Source organism: Glycine max, chromosome 10, assembly GCF_000004515.6.
Source record: "Glycine max cultivar Williams 82 chromosome 10, Glycine_max_v4.0, whole genome shotgun sequence".
NCBI classification, from domain to species: Eukaryota; Viridiplantae; Streptophyta; class Magnoliopsida; order Fabales; family Fabaceae; genus Glycine; species Glycine max.
Genome location: NC_038246.2, coordinates 44,428,364 through 44,446,729, shown reverse-complemented (window position 1 = coordinate 44,446,729; position 18,366 = coordinate 44,428,364). Strand labels below are relative to the sequence as shown.

Here is an 18,366-nt window from a genome sequence, read left to right as displayed (position 1 = left end):
TCTATAATATATTTATAACTAATGAACATATATCCATTGACGTTTAACACAAAATCCAACAAGAGGAAAGAGGATTAGGAATCCGACAAGATTGGCACTACCTCCCCTAATATCCTTTGCTGCAGAGCCTGGATCCGATAAACATATAAGAAAAAGAAAAGTAACAAGACACCATGGGAGAACATGAGAACCAAAAACCCCCTATGTAAACCTATAATAGAGAAGACCTTGTCTGTCAATTACAAAAAATCCGATAAATGAATTATGGGATAAAGTCCCACTAGTAGAAAAAACAATCAAGCTAAGTATGCATACTTTTCACCCTATTGTTACTTTACTAAAATCTCTCCTAACTTTTGGAATACTTAATATGACAGCACTTAGAATTATTTTGTAAACAATAAAGGATAAAATGTACTTGACCTTATATACTGGTAGAATATAAAAAATATATCAATTAAACCATTGGAACCAAACACCATAAGAGTTAGTTCTTAACTGAAAAAAAAAATAAAAAATAACAACTCCTTGGAGAATACTCAAATTTACATTGATCATCCCAGATGCCCATAATAGATAACCGATTCATGTATGTGGGAGATAACATTGGGGTGCAAATGCCTATAATTTCTCTTATCTGATTGTAACAACATTTGGTACTTCGGGTACCAGTTAAATGAATTTCACCTTTTAGCTGACAAAAAAAAAAAAACATTGATCATCCCAAAACCTCCTTCTAAATTACTTGATGTCCTACTTTTCTTTTAGTTAAGTGCATTTTAAGAGAAAAAAAATGCTATGAACACACCTTTTAACACTTGTTTTTTTAGTTTATAGCCTGAGATTTTACTTTATATAACTTGTTTTTATAACCTTTTTTTTTAAACTTAACTCTTAAGTCATTAATTCTTTTAATAAATTAAAAGTTTTTAATTAACGCCTTCTCATCACCTACCATATCAGTTATTTATTTTTTGGTTTAAAGGTGACTTACGTGTGGATCACTACAAATGATTTATAAGAAATACGGATAGATATATTGACACATAATACAAGACATACTGCATGGTCACAAACAAAACAACATGCATTATAAATATGGGCATGCGATCCATGCCTCGAATGGTTATGATCGAGTCTTATGACTAATTCAAGTCATAATCTGTTGTCGTCAAATGCAATATAAACTAGCTTGGTACTTGAGCAATCTGTCCTATGTAAGTATATTTTGTTCTCGCCTTGGATAAAATATTTGGAAAAGTTTTCTTGATATCTATGTATGTGCATACATCCTATTAAGAGAGAGATCATAAGAAATGACAAGAGAGAAACAATAATATAATATGAATAATTAGAAAATGAAAAACAAAATAAGATAAAATAAAAATGGTGTATCCGTGAGATTTTTTTTTAGGGGGGTTGTCTTTTAGAGATTAGAGTGAATAAATTCGGATGAGTTCTAGTAAAATGAATGAATTAATACAAACTTGTCTATGAATGAACTTACGATAACTTTTTGCCAATTTTAGGTAGTTATCTTAAATGCGTCTCTATATGTAATAAATTTATAATTAATATTTTGTTGATATTATAATATTAGTGTAAAATATTCATTAGTTTCACGTATAATTAATTTTCATCAAGAAAATTTGACTAGTCAATTTTAGTGAAACTTCTTATTTAATCATATCTTTTTTTTATTCACAAAATTTAAACCAAAAATCTTATTTTAAAAAATTAAGTTTACAATCACTCAAACCAATTACTTATTAATAATTTATAATTAATATACGTAGATTTATAGAGTTTTCTATTTAATTAACTCATTAATCTGATGAATTTCAATGAGAAAATAGCTCAATTATAGGGATTTTCGATGATTTATGTTTTGACTTTCTTAATTAAAAATATAGTATGATTTTACATATGTATTTAATTTTTTTTAATTGGCAAGAATTAAAGATTAATAGCGAAAGATAATTTACCATTCTAGTCAATCATCTGATGTAGATTAACCCCGATGATGTACTTAGGTTTTACAATGTAGGAAAGATGAGCAAGAGATTCTGCCATTTGCTTTAATTTTATTTATTTTATGAAACGGATATAGGTAAAGAATAAACTATTCTTTTCAAAAAATTCTTCTACTGCCATGCCAGCCAGTATTGCCTCCCAGAATTTGTTAGCCCCGTCCCTGAGAGGATCTTAAATGCGACAAGACTCAAGATATGTTTTTTTTTTCATTTCAGAAGACACTTCTTTGACGATACCAATCGTTGGAACTATGTGAATTTCACCGTGATCCACAGTAATATTGAATTCTTATCAATTATCTGATTGGATACACCTTGTGTTTAATCAGCCTTCATTAACAAAATGTGTTTTACCTTAAAAAAAACTGTAAAAAAAGGAAGAATCAGGGAAAGTTTTTTGCAAGGCGCTCATTTTATAGCATGATTTCTACTATTTTCTTTTAAGCATACTATTCGTATAATAATATTTTACAATATTATTTTTTATTTTTCTATCATATATTACTAATTTTATTTTATATTTTATCTCTTTTTTTATTTCTCAGTTTTCTTGTGATTGTTAAAATTTAATATATTTATATTATAAAAAATGTTTTCTCGTTTTTTTTCACTTTCAAATGATCTTCATTGTAATAATGACATTTGTCATCCATAATTTCATATATAAGTAGTTGTTTTCTTACTATATCCAATAATATCTATTTATGAAAGATAATCTTATTTAAGTCAAGTAGAAATATAATAAAAATAGTTTTCTCCTTAAAATATTCAATAAAAGTATATATTTAATACTTAAATTTCACATCACTAATTAAACTGCAACAATCTTGCACCTATTAATTCATATATTTGGTGGTTTACGATTTTCATTTTAATCATACATTTATAATTTTAGATTTCGTTTTTTATATTTGTTTTTTTTTACCTCACTACTTTTATTATTATTATTATTTCTCTTTTCCCTTGAAATTTATACATCCCAATAGATGACAAATGTTCATTATTTTTAACTATTGGATGATTTTAATTTTGCAATACTTGTGTTCGATTGCAAAATAAATTTCTATCTTCTTTTGTGACTAATCGTTTTTTACCCCTATAGATTTAGCCGTTGGGTCGCTGTGTCATTACTTAAATGTGAATAATGTTAGACTATAGTTGCCTAATTGTGACTGCAAAGTCCATTAGTATCCCAAAGTCAACAGTGGCGAACATGCTCCACTAATCCAAGTTTGGCCATTAATCACAAAGAAGAAATTGCTAAACAGAGACTTTGATAAATCTAAGTGACCCTCTAAAAGAGGAATTATAAGTCAATTTGATTAGGAAACGGACAAGCAAGTTGAGGCTGAATAGATTGAAAGACATTTGAATGACCACTCATACTCTCAACTTTGCTCTTTCATATTCATATGATAATAAAGTAATAAATCACTCCTTTTACTTTTACAATGTCATTTGGGCATTCATATCAATATAGATATTCTCATAAATCATAATAGAGTAGAGTCCTTCTTTATTTGTATTTGTTCTTGTCATCTAGCAATTCTTTGCATGCGTGTCTGCCATGGCAGGGCATCAATCACTGACTTGATTTTCTCTCCATGTAAAGATCGTGATTTATTTTCTATTTCAAGGAACCACTTCTTTTCACAATATAAATCAATTTGTCATGTGAATTTGCCCAAACTTTGCTGTGGCCAGAAACATGTGGAGCTTTGGATGCATTCTACAAGTTTTTTCCCCCAATCTGTTCGTTTATTAAATTTTCACTTTCAATCTTCTTCTTTTTTCTGTCTCGCTGTAACCGTGTTAGTAACTTAGTATTAGAGTTTAATATAAATGCATTAGTATAATTTTTTTAGTGTTTGTCAATAATAAATTATTATTAATATAATTTTTAAAATATTATTATAAAAATTAACAAACTAACCATAATAATTTATAAATCCATGACAGTACGAAATAACTATTTTCGCTGTTAATTCATAATCTATTTATAAAGATGGTTTGTTTTCATAGGAAACTAGATATAATATTCTTGCTTATTATGAATTGATTTGAATGTGAAAAACTACAAATTAAATAGGGAAAAACAAGTTAATAAATGGATTTCTTTTTTATTTAATTATTTGTAGTAAACAAAATTCAAGTTACTATATTATATTCATAAAATAATATTTTTTATTAGACTAAGTTAATTTTTAACATATAAAAAACTAAATAATTTGAAAATATATTAATATCATTTTTATTTTATATGAGAGTGAGAGAATTTAATTTGGTCCGTATAATCAAACATGTACAATCAAAATTTAATTTCATGTGACCACTTAAAAATTATGTGAGTTTTTAAAAAAATAACGTGAATTTTTTATATTGAATCTTAATTTTTCATTTATAATTATACGGTTTAAATTTAATCGTTTTATTCTTATACAAGATGTCTCTCGTGATAAAATATGTTGTCTTGTATTAATGCATATACTTCTCAATTTAAAATAAATTTTATAAACTATTTTTTAATAAAAAAATAATATATATGCTTAATATGTTTATATTTAAGTATTAAATTTTATAATCTTTATTTTTACTTAATAATAAAATTTTTAAAAGTGTTGTTTTATTACATAACAGTGTGAAGTGTCAACTAGTTTTGTCAATCAAATCATCATGAAAAGTTGATTAGTGGTTAAGCATTTTCAGTGAATTATCCCTTCTATACATAATTTTTTAAAGTTTAAATTTGATATTTTATTTAAAAAATTTAAATCTAGTTTCACTTTAATCAATGTTACGTTAGTATATTAAAAGTTTTATTTTACTTTCATAAATATATTATATAATAAAATTATCAATTGATGAATATTATAAATAATTTTAGTAACAAAATAAAAAAAAACCACAAATAATAAATAAGAAATAAGAAATTTTGTATTCATCATTAAACTTTAGTAACTAGTTATCTCCATAACTTTCCGGTCCCTTTCACATTAATTTCCTAAACTCTTACCAATTAATCCTAGTCCTATTCAATATCCCAGCCATGTCCATTTGTTGCGAGTCTATTAATTTGTCTCTATATCCACACCCAGACAGTGACTTATTTTACTTTCTTTTCTTCGTAATTAATGGATACACATATACATCCAATGCTGGACTTTCTGTTATTCAAAATAAACACCAATATTAAAGCTTCAATGCCTCCTCATACTGTTTCAACGTATTAAAGCTACTCTCTCGTATGCTGGAAAATCATGGAAATAAAACATATATTAATTTGTTAAATAATTAAAATAAAAAATTATTTATGATTTTAAAATGATAAATGATTTACGACTTTAAAAAATAAAAAAATACTCACAAATTTAAAGTTATATTCCAAAAAAAATTGAAGTCGTTTTACGATTTCAATAAAAAAAACTAATAATAAAAATTAAAGTCGTAAAGTTTTTTATGAATTCGATGAAAAAATAAAAAAAAAATTATAATATAGTTTACCATCTTTAATTCAAAAATTGTAATTTATCTTTTTTATATTAATTTAAATTTTACCTAGATTTTATAATTTAAAAAAAAAAATCCATTTTCGTCGTTTCACCAAGATTTAAGAGCCCAATAATCTATTCAAACATTGGTAGACGGACCCAATAAGAAGACAAGAATCTTTCAACAACAAAAGCTTATTATTAAACGAGGCACGAGGCGATATTCTAATGTCCACAACTAGGAATCATTTGATTTCATTAGTACCCTAGCTTTTTACTTGACCGTAATCAAGCACATTTTTTGGTTATAAATTGTTGGTTTACAACACTACATTTGATCTATATATGTAGGTGTTTGGAATCATAAAAAAATGTAGGTGCTTGCGTGGTGCACTACAACCACGACAAATGTTGTCTTGCCACCCCCGTTAGAAAGGGACTTCTTGGGCTCAAAACTTTATAGGCTTTTTAGGAACTGTTAATCCATGTAGATTACTCCACGAATTCATGTACGGGTGAAAGCTTATTTATTGCATGATGTTACCTTATTGACCCCATAAAAAATGATGTCACTTAAAAACAATTTGTATTTTGCTTCGACCAAACAAAGTTTGTACTTGTCACGACCCATATTTGTGAGACTTTGCCTAAAAAATGTAATAAGCATGTACCGACACATGTTTTTATCACACGTTATTGATGTGGTTTCTACTCTCTTTTTTTTTTTTGTAAAGTTAGTAGGTATGACTTCTACATCTTTAAGCAAATTTAATTTGGTTTATCGTACCTGTACCAATGTACCATGTTCTCAAACAACAGTAAATATATGCAGTTAAAGCGTGGTCGAAAAAGAAGAATAAAATCAAACAACTTAATTTTACTCTCCCTTAAAAAGAGAGATAAAACAAGTCAATAAATGTGTTGCACTAAAAAGAATAAAAGTCAACAAAGCAGCCGAAGCGTGTGAGGATGGGCTATTTAACTTAAAGATTTAGACCGATTTTTTATTCGATTATAACGTTGGTTTAATAGTTTACTGATTAAATAATTAAAATATAAGTTAATTCCGATGAAAAATCACCGAAGTTTTCTCAAGAGTTGTCATTGAGGTTTTATGAAACATTATGGTCCGTTCAAGAGAAAGAAAATGAAAAAAAGATAGAAACAAATAGTAAAATAATACTAAATTTATACATGTCCGTGATGTAAAATTACTGAACTCTTGAGAAAAATAATAACCTTGGCATTTTCTTATTTATTTTAATTCTAGCTAAATTCTTACTAGCTAATTTGTTCTTTACACTAGATTAGCGTGGTGCATAAAATTAAAGCATGGTTTGCTCAAACTTTTCCCCGATCTTTAGGCGAAATTAATTCCACTTCTTCAACTATTTTACTTGGGTTTTTGACTTTATAATCTTCAACTGTCCAACCTGTAAAGCAAATCATAATGTTCACAACTCAACAATGAAAGCAAACTAAAAACCAGCTTTTCTTTCTTTTCCTCTATTATTTTTTTGGGTCCAATTTTTGCACCATTTTAACCAGTAGTTTCAGCTAGTTTTCAGGTTTTCAAAATGGGTTTAGGCCAGATCTATAAATGGCCCAAAGTATAGAGGTAGGGAATTTCTATTTTCACAAAAATATGAAAACAAAATTAACTCTCTTACCTTCCCTTTCAACTCATCCCTTAAATTTGGCTTTTGGTTGCAACAAAATCAGGATTATGCTGTATTGAGGACACATAACCAAGATTTCGTTTTGCAGTTGGCACAGACAAAAACAAAATCGCATTTCCATTGTAATATAAGGAGGGCAAGATAAACAAAATGGAAATATATTTCTGCATACAAAATACACAACAAAGATGTGTTTCCATTGTAGCATAGGCGTGTGTACAAGAAACAAAACAAAAATACATTTTCGTTGTATATTTATTACAGGAAAATGATTTTTCATTTTTATTTTTGTATGCATCTCCTATACTACAATGGAATTATGTTTTATTTGAATGAACATTTTGGGGGAAAAAATTAAAGTATGTGGTGGGTGAGAATCGCAAAGTGTGGGTGAGAATACCAATTCTCAAGGTATTAATTTAACACACCCAACAAAGGTCCAATCCATTAAAAAAAAATGAGCCACACAATTTTTTATAAAAATATTCCCTTTAAAGTAACAGACCTCATATCTAACTGTCTCTCATGTGTTCTTCTGTGTTATCATGTTGAGTTGTCATCGTGTTTCATGGATTAAACAAAAATGCAAAACCCACAAATTGAGCCTGCTATGTATGGGCTTGCATGTAATTTCAAACAACTGCCAAGTCCCATGTTTGTAAAATTTTCATCAACCAAAAAATGAAATTACCATTTTTTTATACCTCTTATGAAACTTCATCCTCCCAAAAGGGGGAAACTATAAAAAAAAAATATGGTCTACTTCTAAGATCATACACATTCTATACATCAGTTAATGGTTATTATTTTTATTTTTTTTAACTCTGGTTGAAGGACCAAAAACATATTTTTTCAAAGAAAAAATCATGTCCCTTAATTTCAATACACATTTATACAATGTAAAATATCATGCGTAGAATAACAGAATTGATAACTTATCGCAACGTTCATCTTTGACAAAAATTCTACAGTAAACAAAATAATGAAAATAGGGATTGCTATTTTAAGCGGGCTTAAGGATATTTGCATAGTTTTAGACTTATAGTCCACCACAATAAATTATTAATAGGATAAAATATATTTGTTGTCCTTCTAAACTATTCAAAATTCGGGTTCTCTCTCTAATATTTTTCTTTTTTCTTATTTTTGTCTCTCTAATTTTGAAATACACTACTTTTAATCTGAATTTTTTTTTAGATACCCCTTTATAAGCGCTATTAAATGTTACTTTAAGGATAAAAATAAATTTCAAAAGTATAGGAATAAAAATAAGAAAAAAGAATTAAAGGATTAAAATTGAACATTGACGAAAACGTGTTTTTGTGTATGGCTTTTACAACTAGTTTCTGTAAAACTCTATTTTACAACTTATTTTTGTAAAACGCAACTAAAACGATGAAATAGATTTTCAATAATCTCTTTAATCGTTATCAACCCAATGATGTAGCCTTCTTTATCACAAAAAATAGATTATGATATCAAATTCATTGCTTCTATTGTTACAATCTTAAGCATCATCAAAACATTGCATTTATTCCGATATAGCTGAAGAGGATGTTTTGGTGGTTATGGTGAGAAAATTTTGAATTGTGATAACTTCAATCCCAAGTGGTGTGGCCATTGTTAAGCACTTCCCTCGGAGGATGCAAAGGATCATGGTTTGATGTTGGGCTTGGGCCAATTGGCCAAGGTGGATATCATCATAAAGTAGAGTGAGTTATCAGAGAAGTATGAAATTTGGTTAGGGTGTTCCAAAATTGCATCTGTTTATTGCTTATTGGTGGAGATCCGATTGATTATAGTGGTCCAAGGACTAAGTTTGTTTTGTTAATATTCCACACTTAGACTCCTCTTTTTCTATTTTTTTAACCATTTTCATACTTTTATAGGCTTAATACATAGGTATGTAAAGTTTACAAAAGTAACCTGAGTCCTAGTCCTACTCCTACAAAAGAGTTTTCAGGTAAAAAATTTATATGTAAGCGTACTTTTAAGGTAGCTAAACATGTCAAAAAGATGAGTTTGTCCTCCAAATTGAGTTTAGAGCTCCCACGTTTAATTGGTGAATTGATGGTTTAGCAATGATTGTAATGTGCGTTCGGTGATAAAGAAAATTGGACCAATATTTACCATGGACAAGAATAGAGGAGGCAATAACGAGATAAAAAAGGTAAATAACTATTAATTTTTAAGAGTTTTTTTTTTGTTGAGATAGTAGTTTTTAAGTACAAAAGTTTGAAAGTATAAAAACTTTACTAAAAGTTGGTAAATATAAAAAATAATTAAAAAACTTAATAGAACAATAAAGTCCTACAAATTTTTAAAAAAATCACTAACAATTATTCAATTGAAAATATAAGTATATTTTGATTTTATTTTAAAAAAAATAGAAAATGAAACAATTGTACTTTGTTGGCGCGACAAAATTTGGTGGGTCATGCTTTTGGTGGACGGATATCCCATAAAATTGGAGGTTGGACGTTAGGACAACAATATAACAGCTATAAATACTTCTATACATTTATCGTTTACAAAAATTATACTTCTAATTTAAAATAACTTATACTAACGAATTATAAACATATTCAGAAAAAAAAAAGAATTATAAACATAGGATATTGAATAAGTATTATATATCTATACACTGCATTTATTATACAATTATTTTTATAAAAAAACCCTTTAAAATTCATAAATAGTTAGGAATTAATTAACAACGAAACTATCACTACTCTATTTTTTATGAACCGTGGAATGGAACCCATAACAATTTATAGGAATAAACAATAATATCTTATCAGAGCACAAGCCAACCTGGCCCAACCAACACTATTATAATATTATTATTATTATTATTATTATAATATAAAGTAAAAGAGTTGACCCTAAGCAACACCGTGCTCGGGGGCGCGTTGAGCGCGTGTACGAAGCCACTCCAACATGTCCCCAAACACTAGCTCCACGTTCTCTTCGGGTTCCCCAACCATCTGATGCCACATCCCGGGATATATCTTCAGCGTCTTATCCTTACTCGCGGCGCGTGCGTGCAACTCCTCCACGCACGCGGGGTCGCACACCACGTCGTCGCCGCCGTGCGCCACCAGCAGCGGCACCTCCACCTCCTCGTACCTCCCCTGAAGCTCCCGGCAGATCCGAAGCAGCTCCTGCGCGGTGGCGGCTCGTGGACGCGCCACCGTCCTCCGCGGGCTCGCCAGCGCCAGCCTCCGCTTCCACTCAACCTTGAACGACACCTCGGGGATGGAGCCGCGCGTGGGAACCACGCGCCACGTCGGGATGACCGCGGCGACGACGGAGAGGAAGTGCTCGAGCGGCCACGGCGGCTTGAACTTGGCGCTGATCCCGCACATGGCGCCGTTGAGAATAACGCCGCTCCACAGCATTTCGCGGCGGCGGAGAGTGATTAAAAGCGCGATTGCGCCGCCGAGGGATTCGGCGTAGAGAAACGAAGGAAGCGAGGGATCGAAGCGAGAACGGAAATTCTCGAAGAAGGTGATGCAGTCGTCGACGACGGGGTTGATGTCGGGGATGTGAGCGACGAGGCCGTCGGAGAAGCCATGGCCCTGGTGGTCGAGGGCGCAGGTGGCGAAACCGGCCTTGGCGAAGTGGACGGCGGTGAGCTGGAGGAGCCAGCTGGACTCGCCGGTGTATCCGTGCACGACGGCGAGGGTTCCAATGATGGTTTTTGGAGGGAGTGGGGTCCACCACTGTGTGAAGAGCTTGAGACCTCTAGGGTTCGTCACGAACTCGGAACCGTGACTCACTGAGTGATGCGCGTAGAACTCTTCCGGCGTTAGTTTCCCGAACGGACTTTCCTCGTTTGCCTCTGCTATTGGGTGCACCATTGTTGCTAAAATGCGCCCCAGAAAATGGATAATTGCAGAGGGAGATAGATAGATACAGATATTTGGATTCTCACACTCCACCCAATAACACAATAGCTGCTTTCTTATCTTACTCTTACTTTCCTTCACTATTTATATCCTATCCGTTACTACTATTTACTGCTTACTATATAATTAATTTTAAATTTAAAACAACATCTAAAACGATAATGATTCTTTTTTTTTACTAATATTCCGTTTAAATTCCTATATTCATCCTTTAATAGCCTCTTGGAATAATGGGGATTGCAACTACTTGATGTCTTCTTTTGGTTACTTACATGACCAGTGATAGAAATAAATGTCTTTTTATTTTGTTACTTCTTGGTGTCTAATCAGATTATAAATGGATTATATAGCATTCTCCTGTATTAAATGGCTTTTTGTTTTTTAAGTGTTGATCATATGTCTTATTTTCTCATCTTAACGTTTGTTTGTTTGAGTGGAAAAAAAATATATTTTTACTCCTTTAAATAAGTTCATTTAAATTGAATTATAGTTCAAAGTGATTCGAGTTTTAGATGAATAATTTTTTTTATGCTTTTGACAAATTATTAGTTGATAATATGAACTTTACTTTATAAAAGTTTAAGATGTTCTCATGCAAAATTGTCAAACTTGTGAATTTGCCAAAACTAATAAAGATGTTTTGAGACAGAACAAAAGAAAATGTTTTGAAGTTTTACTTGTTTTTTTGTGTGTGCGTGTGTGAATTTTTTGAAGTCTTACTTGAGCACTGCATTTTCGTTTATAGTATGAAACGCAGGGTTTTGAGCGTTTGGAAGCAAAATTTTAAGTTAGATACGTACAATAACTATACTATTTATGAACTAAATTAATATTATATCTTGATGTCAATAATCTAATAGCCCGCGTAGATGATATCGCCAACACCCGTGATTTCTTTATTTTTCCTTTACAGTAATAAAGGAAGAGTAGGTAAAGATATTAAACTTAAATTTATTGTAGAAACAACGTTTGTTTCCTAATCAAAAACAGAATGAAATATTTATTTTATTATTGTTCACCTTGATTCAACCACTTTCCAAGGAAATCAAAATGTGTGATTTTTTAATCACATATTCTCTTTTATTTTAAAAAATGTACCAATCATAACATAAATTTTGTATGTTTTCTTTCTTCTCTTTCAAAGATGTCTAACAAATACTACCGTGGAATCGGACTAGAGCAGACTACCTTGATAAATTAGTTTGCTATTCATGAAGTCATTCTCAATTTACAACTTCTATTGAATTAATTATGCAGGTTTTCCATAATTTTTAAATTAATCTTTATATAATTAGAATTTCACTAAATTATTCATGCATACACTACATTTGAATATATTTGCCTATATTTAGTCCAAGTAGTGGTCACGTTGAATGAAGAGCACCTACAACTACAACTACAACCTACAGTGGCACATTAATGTGATGCGAGAGGTGGATGTTGAAGTTTTACTTACCACTTGCAATTAATGAGGATGAAGAAAGTAGTTGGAACAAGTAAAAAAAGCTATCCATTTCTGTAAATATCATGTGCGCAATTAATTTGTTCTACGTCATTCTGGAAGCAATTCATAGAGTGCAAATAGCAATTGTCATAGTACCACAGTAATTGGGCTCATAATCCTTTTTTTTTGTGTTGCTAGGTGCATCAGCATTCTTTGAAAATGACAAAATTGTCCCTGCTAATTTCTCCCCATACGAATTAAGTTGATCCGTAAGTTTATTTTTAAGACTTATGGATCAACTTGATCCGTAAAAAACTTACGAATTAATTTGATCCGTAAAAGACTTATGGAACAACTTGATTTGTAAGTCTTAAAAATCAACTTACGGATCTGTAAAAGACTTATGGATCAAGTTGATCCGTAAGTCTTAAAAATTAACTTACGAATCAACTTGATCCGTAAGGGATATTTCTGCCTTTTCGTGGTTAGTGCTGGGTGTACCAACAATAATGCTGGGTGCACCTAGCAGCACTTTTTTTTTTTAGAGTGGAAGGAACTTAACAGGCTCAACTAAAACCCACCAAACAGCAGAAAAAAGCAAAATGGTGTTTTAAAAAATTCAGGTCCAAGCATCCACCATTTAGGCTCACCAGGCCTAAATGCATGGGTGACAGCATTGTCAGAGGCTTTATAAAGCTTATTTTGTTTCATGTTGTGCACAATGTGGGACCTGTAAATGCAAAGACTTATTTTAATTACCACTAGCTTTCAGAAATTGTACTCTCAGGCAAACAAAAGCAAAGGCATGCCAATCTCATTCGTTAAATGAGAATATTGACAATTGACTTGCTTTCATGTTTAACTGTCTAAGCTAAAGAGCTAAACCTGCATTGCTGACACGGTCCTTGAACTCCCGAGAGATTACAGTGCATAATGTCAGCTTTATTTGTAATTATAGTGATCTTAGTAAGATACAGTATAACTTTTCAGATAAGAAGAGCAATTGAACATCTTGAATATCCAAGATGCAGCTAAAAAAGAATCTGAATTACCTCACTCAAAATGAGAACCCCCTTCTTCATCTTGAAAGCTACACAACAAATTCATAGCTCATAAAACTCATTTCAACCCTTTAAAGTGCTACATCTAAATAATATGCAGGTCAGGCTGATTCATATCCTGGATGCTCAAAACTTAGTTAAATAAAAGTACCTATATGATAGAAGAATTAAAAACAAAAGCATAATAACATTTGTATGACAGGAAGATAAGTTAAATATGAATTCAAATTACTAAGTAGCAAATATTGCCTTCATTGTCTAGGTCTCTATCTAAATATTTTCTACCTTGTCCTTTTACGGTTTATATTTTTCACAATTCAAATGTTTATATATTAGAATTTTAGTACTTCATTTAGAGGATTCAACAAAACTACAAAAATATTCTGCGTCAAATAACCTACAAACCAGGAATTTTACAGAAAGTAAAGAGATCTAGTGAGGAGAACTGTATCATACCAAGAGATGTACTGTTGTGACTGCGTTGCAAACAACAAAACAAAGGTAGCTCAAACTGGATAGACTAGAGGATTTCTATACCCAGAACATACAAGTTGACTCTATGCACCTAGCAGTAGAGGAACATTTTGGGGAAAAAAAATTGTTTTAAGTATCAAATTAACACAGACATGATAGTAAAGGTTGATTTTTTTATTTTTAATGAGAGAAATTGATACATAACCAATCAATGTTGCTTTCTTTTACTGAAAAAAAATCTCCATTTCAATTATAACAGGGTCAGTATATATAACTCCTGCAATACGGGTTTTAATTGTTACACTACATTATCGAGATACACACACACACACACATATATATATATATATATATAATACCTATATTTTGTGCTTCTCTTATCTGTCTATCTATCTCTGTATATATTTTCTATAGCATTCAACCTATGTTAAAGATAGGTTCACTATTCAAATATGGTAAGCCAAACAAAACAAATGAGAATATTAAACTAAAATCCACTCGAATCAGTCTCAGACTGAAAATCTTGGTATATCCAATTCACCATTTCTCTATTTTAGCTAATCAGAAAGCGGAACTGTTTACTTCTTTTCACTTACTTTAAATTCCTCACTTATCTATTGAGTTAATATCTGTTCTTTAAAGAATAACATGTTCTGTACACCATTTCACCATCAATATGATAGTCGAACATTAGATTTTTGTTCAAATGATGTTAAAGAAATAAGAATTCAAATTTGAAATTATTTCATCACCAAAAAGTAACAAGATGATGATAACTTTTCATGATTTATATGTATATAAATAAAAAGAGTGTATTTGAATATTCTCTCATATAAATCACACAAAATTAAGTCATATCATTATTAAATTATAAATATTTGTATCTTTATTACACTTTGTAGCATTATAAGTGCATTTGTATTGAGCAAATGGGGGAGCAGGAATGAAAATGTTTGGAAAAATAAGGATGTTCGAAGTGAGATTGTGGTTAGAAGGGAGGAGGAGTTTCACCAGAGTTGAAAGTGTACAAAGACAAAAGATCAATAAGAGATAATTTATATCGAAATTGCATCAAAGAAGGTTGGTGAAAGATAAGAACATGGGCAACTCATGCAATGTGTATTCTAGCTTTCATATGATTCATAATACCACTAAAACTAGTTTGCGTGTTCTTGATGATCAAGAGAGATTGGTTTCAATAATGACATCGTAGAGACAACCATGCATGAACCTTCAAGAAGGGGAAGCGTGTGCAGGCGAACTGAAGTAAGAGATATTGGTGTTGAGAGTAGAAAAATTTTAATTACTCATTCATCCTATGGAATAAGATTTGTTAAGAGACAAGCTAATGAAGTTGTTCATGAGTTAAAAATGGTGACTTCATTATTTTCTAACTTTTATTCTCTATTGATATGTGATTCCTTGCATTCAACATTTGATTCATGATGAATGAGATAATTACTATTCACGAAAAAAAACATGAGTAGGTTTGTATTGATGTATACTAAAAATTCAATTATAAATCTCAGACAATATGTTAGAAAATATTGAAATGTAAACATTTTTGCTTTGGATTTTTCACATTTAAATCTCGTTATATAAAATAAATGTTTGAAATAAAGTAGATTTTAGCTAACATCAATTGTAGGGATTTATTACTTGAAAAGGATTTATCCAATTTGATTTTAGAAGCATGAGTGATTGAAAGGCCCTCTTAAACCGGATCCGCAGGGAAAGCCATATGTAAGCACCAGAAAACGGGTTGGGCTGATTTTAATCGAGTCACTGTTACATGTAATGCTTCTTTCAAATATCCTTTATCCGCATTTATGTCTTGGAAACAACAATCATTAATTATACGTGACACGCATTGAAAAAGATGGCTAAAAATATCAAAAGAAAAGAGATACAACAACTTAAAGCAAAAGGAATATATCATCAAGTGAAAAAGAAATCTTGTACGTGATTATCATATAAAACAATAAATATCTATCTATTTATTTCCCTAATACTATGGTGTTTTTTTTTTTTTTTGTCTTTATAAAGGATTATTTGTTTTAATTTCTAAAAATTATAACTTATATATTTTTAGTCCTTAATAAGGAGATATTGCAATACATAAAGATTTTATAAAGATAAAAAATGAATAATTTTTTTATAAAAATTAAAAAGTGATTAAAATATTATATTTAAGAATAAAAACATATTCGCTCCTCTTTTTTTTAAGCTACGAGATTCAACTCGATTATCCGGGTCATGACAACAGAATATTGGTTATGGATCAGCAGGAGTAACTATTTTACATTAAAAAATAGGATAAATTTACTCACATAACAAAATTACCTCTAATCTCTCAATTTATATAGTATAAGAAATCAGAAAACTATGTCTTAACAGAAAGGATAAACAACATCATATTGTTGTATAATTTTATTTTATTTTATTTTTTTAAAGAAAAGCTTGTAATGGAAATAAAAGAGAATAATGTTCGTTAGTTGCTCTAACCGTGAACTTGACAAGGATAAATTCGTATTTTAAGAACAATTAAGTCTTATTAGAACCATTGATCATCTCTCGTTAGTTGAACTGACAATCAGAAATTACAATCACATTGGTTTTATTAAATATAAAGTTTAATAATGTAAACTTTTTATATAAACCAAAACAAAAAACATCATATTTGTAGAACAAAAAAAAACATTCAACCCTTACTTTACTCTGTTTTGAAGCTATCATATTTGTTGATATCTGTTCTTCATGACAATCCAGCAGATCAAGACAACAAAACACTGCTTTACATTCCCTACATGCAATTTTGGATCAGCATGAGTATTCACTTACTATCCTAATACACGATATAAAATTAGATAAATTAAATTACATCTAATCTCCCAATTCACATTCACAGAACATAAGAATCAGAAAGTTAAAACAGAAAGGATAAACAGCATTCAATATATAAATTGAACAAAAAAGTCTATACAACTAAAAAGAAAAGAAATCGAAGAGAGAGAATAATATCCAACAGAAACTCATTAAACTCTCTAGAAATTAACAGAGAGTGTAATTTAACAATAAAAGACGGAGTTCTTATAAAAATTAATTTTTTTTTTCTCTTACAACTCACTTCCACGCTATTAAAGGTGAAACAAAGAAAAATAACTTAACACTCCATGTACACAATTGAAACTAAGTGGATCATATTGGAGAGATAAAGAGCAGAGAGAGATGCATATTGTGCTTGAGATTCATAGAAGGATTGGATATTCATGGTGGTTGAGGGAGTAACTCAATGAAGACATTGGAAAGCCAAGATGGTCATGGACAGTGAACTCTTCAAGCGCGACACGTGCATCCCAGAAAACATAGAACACTGAGGACATGAGAATCAAAAAATAGGTGGTGATTGGTGCCATCTTAATTTGATGAAATTGAGGAATGAGAGTGAAATCACTCTAACATATATAGATGCTTCAAAATAACGTTGTTGACAAGAGGACAGCAATGGAAATTTCCAGCACAGATGCTAGAGCTATCGCATCCAAAATCCATAAGCGGTCAAAAACAACAAAAAAGCAATACCTTTGGTGCAAGCTACACCTTCCTGCTTGTTATTGCTTTAAGTGCCACTTTGCATTTGCTTTTTATATTATATAAATCATCAATTCATGTCCCATCTTATATTCTCCCACTTAGGGGACGTTTGGTATAAGACAAAATTTTATGTTCACTGTGAATCTTAAGTTGAGAATTATGAGACATTTGGTATAAGGAAATTTTTTTATTTTCTAGGAATCTTAATTATTAATACTAAACTTATCTAACTATTCAATTATTTCCCATTAAAAAAAACTATTCAATTATTTGATATTGTTTTTCTGATTATATGTATTAAATAGTTTACACATTAATATGCTTTCTAACAATTGACATTTACCTATATTTTAAATGATGGTTAAAATAAAAGTAATGTATATATAAAGTATCAAAATAAACTCTTTGGGTAGTAAAATCAAACATAATGCATTCTCATTGACCACAAATACTAAGATCGAACATAAAAAAATATCATATTCTAAATTAAAAAATAATAATTTAAGTAGTAAAATCAAAATAAATTATTTTACAGATATACATTTAAGAAGGAAAAAAATAATAAAATGCGCTTTATTGGATACTTGTATTGGCCCTTGTCTCCCTTTACTTGACTCAAAAGTTTTGGACCATCAAAGCTAGTGGCCCACAATAATTAATAATTTTACTTCTTTGATATTGT

General features: G+C 30.2%; 1 protein-coding gene across 1 annotated transcript; it reads right to left on the bottom strand.

Moving 5' to 3' along the window:
- Nucleotides 1–9,910: 9,910 nt before the first annotated feature.
- Nucleotides 9,911–11,468, bottom strand: LOC100818192 (caffeoylshikimate esterase). Its single transcript, XM_003536307.4, has one exon. It carries the CDS (start codon nt 11,061–11,063, stop codon nt 10,086–10,088), a length of 978 nt encoding a protein of 325 aa, XP_003536355.1. The 5' UTR covers nt 11,064–11,468; the 3' UTR covers nt 9,911–10,085.
- Nucleotides 11,469–18,366: the final 6,898 nt, after the last annotated feature.

What these genes read in the sequence shown, in the direction of transcription:
- LOC100818192 (XM_003536307.4), bottom strand. Translation starts at nt 11,063, where the DNA reads ATGGTGCACCCAATAGCAGAGGCAAACGAGGAAAGTCCGTTCGGGAAA.